This window comes from Primulina huaijiensis, chromosome 16, assembly GCF_012295235.1.
Source record: "Primulina huaijiensis isolate GDHJ02 chromosome 16, ASM1229523v2, whole genome shotgun sequence".
NCBI classification, from domain to species: Eukaryota; Viridiplantae; Streptophyta; class Magnoliopsida; order Lamiales; family Gesneriaceae; genus Primulina; species Primulina huaijiensis.
The window spans coordinates 18,351,507-18,359,069 of record NC_133321.1 but is presented as its reverse complement, the minus strand read 5'-3'; the positions used below and the strand labels follow the sequence as shown (position 1 = coordinate 18,359,069).

The window sequence follows — 7,563 nt, the reverse complement described above, 5'->3', positions numbered from 1 at the left end:
AAAATTAAGCTTTTAAGTTGCTTAGTTTCAACAGGAAAAAAATTAGGAGAAAAAACAAGCGGATATAAATATGGCATTCTTAAATGAATTTCCATTGAAAACTTTTCTTAAACATTTAACATTGCTGAATATACAACAGAGAACACTTTTAACATACAAAACTCAGCCGAACATCAGCAACAGATGATTGGAAGAAATCATACAACCATACAATCAACCGGATACCTGCTTGTCCAATTTTGTGGACAAGTAAAACTTCGACCAAAAGACCTGAAACACCCACGTATCTGGGATTTTACAATCACTGTGCAGTTCAAGACTTCAACAGCCGACGATGAAGAACACTGCAGGTAAATTGGTTGCAAGACTTGTCCCAAATTCCTTCTGATCTAGCTTGCAGATGTCTATCCAAGTATAGAAAAGGATTAGACGGAAAAAGCAGATCTTACACAGCAATATAAGCATATTTCATATTAAAGAGATCTTCTTGATCAAGAATAAGCTTACAATTTTATGCCTCAACTGCAGTAACAATTTCTTCACAGGTCGTGTCAGATGCAGCAGCATCTTCAGTGATCTCTCCACCTATAGCTCCAATTATAGAATCACTTTTGGCATCTGGTCCAGCATCAATAAGTTTCTCCCTTAGCAATTTCATGAGTTCTTCCCGCTCACTTTCATTTTCAGACAGGTAACTCTTCAAAGCTTCCTTGCCATGAAAATTTTTACCGTTCATGTTAAAGAATGAACCAGCTTTTGTAACAAACTTGTATTTGCATCCTAAGTCTATCAACTCCGATTCGCGACTAATTCCTCTGCCAAATTCGAGCTCAAACTCGGCAGTTCTGAATGGAGGCGCATGCTTGTTCTTTACAATCTTGACATGAACTTGGCTTCCTATAGCCTATAGACGAAAGAGATTGCTAAAAAAACACACATAATTGAATCATTACAAAGTGCTCTTTAACTCTTATCAGTCTTAGATAGCATGTTACCTAGAACAAACTTGAACTTTAACGTCCTATACAGTGTCTTGTAAGGACATTTATTTTTATCCAACCAAAAAGTGCTTGAACATAGCAAAAATTGAGAAAAGAGAGAGAGAGAAGAAAAGGCCAAATAAGAAGTTCATTCTCGTGCAACATCAAATGACAAAAAATTGATGAAAATGCTAATATCGGATAGTGTTCAAGAGGAAGTTATCCAATTTATCACATAATTATACGAATACTGTTTTTGTTTAGGAACGTAGGATGACAATGTAAAACTTTTAGTAAAGTAAATTCGAAGTGCAATTTCACTCAAGAAGCCATATTCCGCAGATCGAATAACAATTGTTTACAATTAAAAAATAACTTGTCCAGAAAAAGAAAAGAAGTGACAAAAACTAAGAGTTTATAGTGTGGAAGAGGTCATCATTCCATTTTATTAAGATTTCGTCACTCTACAAACGTTTGTATGAGCAAACTGCATACCTCTTCTCCCTTCTTGACAAGCCCTGTTCTCTTAATATTTAGACGTACCGAAGCATAAAATTTCAAAGCATTTCCACCACAAGTAACTTCAGTGGGGCCCCCAAATCCAAAGGTAGACAGCTTGGATCGTACCTAAAATCACACATAATTCATCAGGGATGTAGGAAAAAAGAAATTGAAGGGAGGAACAACTGGAAGGAGAGGGGATTAAGCTAACCTTATCTAGATCACGGAACTAAATAAAATTAGAAAGTGGACAAGAAATTAAAAAGCAAATTACCGTAAGCTCATGAAAACAAGGACAATTAAGATGCATGACAAAACAAAAATCATAAAGAGAAAAGGAGTATTCATGGGAAAGACATGAACAATGAAACAAGATGCACAAAAAATGTGGATAAAAAATATTTTCTGCATTATTTACAGTAAAACTAAAACACATTTGAGTAAAAATAAATACAAGATATAAGGAAATAAAGTGGAACACAGCAGAAAAAATAAATAAAAATGTTGAACGCAATAAAAATTTATAGCCCTTGCCTGATTTGTAAAAATTAATATTGTCTGTGAGACTGACAAAGAATGGCTCAATTTGCGAAGTGCCTGACTCATAAGTCTAGCTTGCATTGCCATGTGTGCGTCCCCCATTTCACCATCAAGTTCACCTTTAGGGACCAGGGCAGCTACCTACAAAATGAAATTAAGAAAAAAAATGGCATCACAAAACATCACCAATGTGTTTGTGAAATCTTTCAATAACATTATAAGCAGGAACCACATGTCTTACTTACACTATCCACAACGACGACATCGACTGAACCACTCCGGATTAGGGTATCCACAAGACTGAGAGCTTGCTCACCACAATCTGGTTGTGACAGAAGCAAGTTTTTAGTGTTTACTCCAATTGCCTCCGCTAATGCTGGATCAAGCGCATGCTCAGCATCCACGAAAACACAATAGCCTAGAAAAGGACAAAAAAAGGTAGAGAATTTTTTTTGTCAATAAAACAAGTATTAGGAAAATTAAAAGGAGGCAAAATGACTAACCTCCTTGTTTTTGTGCCTCAGCAATCACATGAAGAGCAAGAGTTGTTTTCCCAGAAGCCTCTGGACCATATATTTCCACAACGCGCCCCTATTAACCCTCATAAACATCATTTATATAAATTTAAATATGAAAATTGATCACACACTTTTAGCAGTCTTGTACGAATGTATGGTGTGTCCTAATATACATCCACTGACAAAATTTACTAGAAGGTTTTCACTCGCGTTATGTAGCCCATAAGTAAACCTATATATATATATATAACATCTCTTCAAGGGTAAACGTAGAGAATCCACATGAAGGGCATAATCAATAGCTTACACATAAAGGGTCTAGAAAAACTCAACAAATTTAAAATAGTGCAGTTGTACTTGTACCTGTCCAAGAGATACTATAATAAAAATCTGAATAAAATGGAGAAATAAATTGTGAAACGAAAGCACATAGAAAATAATTGATTGGACCCTCGTGAAGGAAAAAAGATTACAATGTGAAAGTTAACAAATTTTAAACTTTCCTTGGCAGTGTACAAGGGAGTGCTGACCACATTCAAAGGTTTCCTTTAGTCAACTTACCACATTCCAAGCTGCATGATAATAAGATCCAAAACCATGACTCCTATACAAGGAGGATGAGGCAGTATGCAGACAATACAATTTGAAGTTCTTTTAAACAAGTTTCTTGGACATGGGTGCCTTTTTTATGTATAATATACCTTTGGAAGTCCACCAATTCCCAGTGCAATATCCAAGGCAAAGGATCCAGTGGACACCACTGGAGTATGCCTCGGAGAGACAGACCGTCCGAGCCACATAATGGATCCTTTTCCAAATGATGCGGTGATCTGATCCAAAGCAAGCTTCAGAGCTAAATCTTTTTCGGACATGTTCTCTTCACCAGAATCACCATTATCTGACTTTGATTTTCTTTTACCTCCATGCATACAGAGCAACATCAACTTACTTAGGAATCTTTCAAAAAAGAAAAAAAGATTAATACAAACTGAGGAATGCAAGAAAGCCCTTGCAAGATGACCAAAAAGAATTGTTGGAACCCAACACCAAAGATTGCTAATAATATAGAGACAATACAATGGGGTTATTCCTTAAAAAACCGCAAATTACATATTCATTGTTGCCAACCAAGTACTGTACAATAAGTTAATAAAGCCATAAGCTCAAGACAGACATCCATTGGCTTTATATGATTGTGAATAAGCGTGTATTAGAATAACAATACTAAAACATCAATCCGAGATATCAGATCAGGGTATGGAAAAAAGTCGCATTGTTGATCATCCAACTACAAATGGTGAAGGAATGAATGAAAATTTACAAGAAGAAGAAATTGTGCTAGGCATACTCAAAAAGCTCTTGTAGGATTGATTAGATAAAGCTTACATTCTGACATATAATGAAAGACCAATGACATCTTCATCTTTTGGGAAAACTACATGTCAAGTATGGACAATGAATTTCTTCTAACTTCTCTGCTTAGGTAGGTGACCAGACAACTGAGAACATAATTGCGCAGTTAAAATGTAGGTACACACACATACACATATTCCTGGACATGTCGATTAGTTATCAACTATTCATGTAATTACTTCAGCCACTAGTCCACTCTACGCTTATTTGCCAGTGTTCCATATATGTGAACATAAATCGGAAGCAACTAACTATGGAAACACTCATGGTGATATTAACTTTGACGCTATATACTGATCAAATTTATCAAAGATGCAATTGTCGTTAAGTGGGCACAGAAGATATTATCATATTAACACATGCAAGAAACAGTCAAGTACAGACAATTCCAGTACCTTTTGTAGAAAAGTTGCATGCACGAGTGGATGTTTCCAATATTCCCTTCCGATATTCCTGAAAAAAATCAATAATAAAAAATTTAAGCATGCAATGGGCATTTCTGTTTTTCATGGAAACTGAAAGGACAATCCCGAGGAACTGCTCAACAACAAAATAAACCAGCAGGCCACCCCTCCCCCATTTCCCCACTCCGACAGACATAAAGAAGAGCAAGCAGCGTTTGGTGTTCCGAAAAACAGGCCATAGAATATAGATTGATCGAAGCTGATGCAACAAACCCATAGTTCGTATTGCAACTTCATAACATCAAATCGAAACTGTCTTTTGAGTTATAAGCAAGCAACATAACATAAAACCGAACCAATCTTTTTCAGTTCTGAGCAAGCAATTCCAAGAAATGGGAGAAAACAATATAAACACGAGCACATAGTAAAACAACCCCCTCCCTAACACATCCTCCTCAAGCAAAAGAACCGGTTTTGAAAGCGAAAATATTTTATATGACCATATGGGTCCCTGTCAAAAAAGACTGATCATTTGTAACAAAAAAACCAGCCTCGTATCGAAAAGGAAATATAATGAAGTGAACCGACACAAAGCTTGTAAGTTAGGGAGAAAAAAAAAACCTGTAATTGTGGAAACAGGTATCGCCTAATACAAGAAGCGTTTCGAAGAAACCTCGCCATTTCAAATTCCAGCTCAGAATAAATGAACAAACAAACAAAAAATTGGGAAAATAAATCCTTTCTCTTTTGTGTTAACCCGCTCTCCACAAACACCCTATAATTTCATCCCGAGAGAGTGGAAGTGGAAGAAGAGAGGGTTTAGGGTTTTTGAGGGGGGTTTTCCCTCCTTTTTCAACTCCTCGTTTATGGAGACCATGGATCATGTAATATGTAGTACACGTGCGAAGCTTTTCTTTTATCATTCACTATTTAATATTTGATTATATTTTTAAACCACTTATTCAAATTATATGGATATTATTCTCTCCTTCCCAATTGATTTAATTTAAAATTTCGAATAATATTATATATCATTAAAAATATATTTATGAACTGCAATACAATAGAGTTTTTCCTTTTTACCACAAATAACAAATATATTGTCGGTTTATCATGTCAAGAGTAAATATCTTGTATGATGGTCTCACATATCTTTATTCGTGAGACGGATCAATCGTCCTCATATTTACAATAAAAAAAATATTTTTGACATAAAATTTATTAATTTTTCATGAGTGACTCATCTATTTTACAAAATTGACACATTGTTTCACAAAAGAGTTTTTGTATTCATATAATAATAATAACATAAAAAAAAACTCATGTAAAAAGAAATGAAACTTTGAATCTTTAATCACATATGTATAAAATAATCAATATTTTACGAACAAGTGATGCCAATCATAATAAACTCTTCATTAATATCATATTCGGACTCGTTGGATGACATATATGTCAGATTAAATAATAATGTGCACTAAATGGACATAAATAAAAAATTGATTTTAAAATTTATTTAATATCATTTCTAAAATTAAAATTACTCATCTATAAATTTATTATAAATAAATAGGGGAAAACTTTATTTATACTATTATATTAAATGTGAGGACATGATAATAACTACCTAGAGAGGACACCAACTTTTTTTCCCAATTTTACCCTTATATGATATTAATATTACACTTTTGTTTTTTTTAAATTTCAACACACACTTTTATATATACTATCTATACTATTATATTAAATGTGATGTAATGCCTGAAGTAAATATTACAACTATAAAATAGTATTGATGGCATTTTTGTAAATAAAAATAATAATCAATTTATTGNACATATCTTGCTCATATGAAGTCCAAATGATTTGAGATTTGGATATAACGTAGAAAACTCAAAGATATAGAAGTTCTATGTTTTGAGTTTTGAAAAATTGGATCGTTTGACTGGTCCAAAGGGATATACCGTTGTTAAAATATTAAATATTATTTATTATATTATATTATATTATTTTATTTTATTAATATAATATAATATAATATTTAAAAAAAATTGATTGAGTCGGTAATGAATTCCACCGAACTCAGCAAAGAGAGGGCACAGAGACGTGAGGTGAGAGTGAGGAAATAGAGTTTCGATTTTCTTTTCGATCGTGTGACTTATCGGTTTATCCAATCGACGAACCGACTTCAGTTCTGGGATCGTTGACACAATGTCTTCGATTTGAGGTATAAATTTTATAGTTTTGGTGATGTTTGAAATTCGTCGATTTTTGGAATAAATCCGATAAATTGTTAAATCATACAGAAGTTGAAGATTGTTGAATAGTGTATGATTTTAATGAAGTAGAGAAGATTATAGTGGTGTTATTTTGAATTATTCTCCATTTATTATAATTATGGATTTTTAATCATTGGATTGAGGTTGGAGAGTTGTTTGTCAGTTGTTATTAATTCGGATTATATATTTGGAGTCTACGAAGTATAGGCTACACGTTGATATAAAGTTTTCGTAATTTGACGGATGTTGTAAAATAGCCTATTATTTGAAGTTAATTAATTATGGTGTATTTGATGGTAGTATTGCGAATTAAATACACCAGAATCTTAAATTGTTTAACGATAAGAATTTATAATCGAGTTTTATATTTTGTTTAATTAATTGTTGTTGGGCTATTTGATGTTATATACTGAGGTTGTTATGACTGTGTTGATACGTTGACAATGATCTGATAATTGTTGTTGAATTATTTAGATACATCACAAGCTTCGGGATCAAAGAAGTAGCCAGATTTTATATATACTCGATTACCAGGTACGTGTTAACGTACGAGCATATGTTGTTATTGTTTAGTATTGATTAATACTATTGCGTTGAACGATGATAAATCACTGGTATTGGGTGATTTTATATTATGTCTGTTGTTGTTTATTATCGTTGATATTGTTGGCTGTCATTTGTTGGGAGACGTCACGTTGATGTTGTTCGTTCGACGATATTGCTGTCTCCGGTGTTGGGGTGCGACGTATCGTCGATGTTATTCGTTCACCGATATTGCTGTCGCCGGAGTAGGGGTGCGACGTATCGTTGATATTATTCGTTCGACGATATTGCTGTCGCCGGTGTTGGGGTGCGACGTATCATCGATGTTGTTGTTGCAGTTGTATGGGAGTGATGACGTTGATATCGTTGGTGGTTTGATTGTCCA

The 7,563-nt window shown here is 33.9% G+C and overlaps 1 protein-coding gene across 3 annotated transcripts; it reads right to left on the bottom strand.

Moving 5' to 3' along the window:
* Window positions 1-62: 62 nt before the first annotated feature.
* Window positions 63-5,259, bottom strand: LOC140961737 (DNA repair protein recA homolog 3, mitochondrial-like). 3 transcript variants are annotated; one of them, XM_073420410.1, is made up of 9 exons: window positions 4,978-5,258; window positions 4,348-4,405; window positions 3,241-3,458; window positions 2,525-2,612; window positions 2,267-2,439; window positions 2,016-2,162; window positions 1,476-1,607; window positions 508-904; window positions 67-404 (listed from the first exon to the last, which is right to left on the bottom strand). In XM_073420410.1, the coding sequence occupies exons 1-8, from the start codon at window positions 5,035-5,037 to the stop codon at window positions 512-514; spliced, it is 1,269 nt and encodes a 422-aa protein (XP_073276511.1). In that variant the 5' UTR covers window positions 5,038-5,258; the 3' UTR covers window positions 67-404; window positions 508-511. The 3 variants fall into 3 exon arrangements, with proteins under 3 accessions (XP_073276512.1, XP_073276513.1, XP_073276511.1); XM_073420411.1 differs by having other exon boundaries at window positions 63-904; window positions 3,241-3,496; window positions 4,978-5,259; XM_073420412.1 differs by having other exon boundaries at window positions 63-904; window positions 3,241-3,451; window positions 4,978-5,259.
* Window positions 5,260-7,563: the final 2,304 nt, after the last annotated feature.

Bases quoted from the DNA above. Each gene is read 5' to 3' on its own strand.
- LOC140961737 (XM_073420410.1), bottom strand. From the start codon at position 5,037: ATGGCGAGGTTTCTTCGAAACGCTTCTTGTATTAGGCGATACCTGTTT. The intron at 4,406-4,977 runs GTTTTTTTTTTC...GATTTTTTTCAG, and splicing joins ACCTGTTTCCACAATTACAG to GAATATCGGAAGGGAATATT. The intron at 1,608-2,015 runs GCAAGGGCTATA...GTGTGATTTTAG, and splicing joins TATTAATTTTTACAAATCAG to GTACGATCCAAGCTGTCTAC.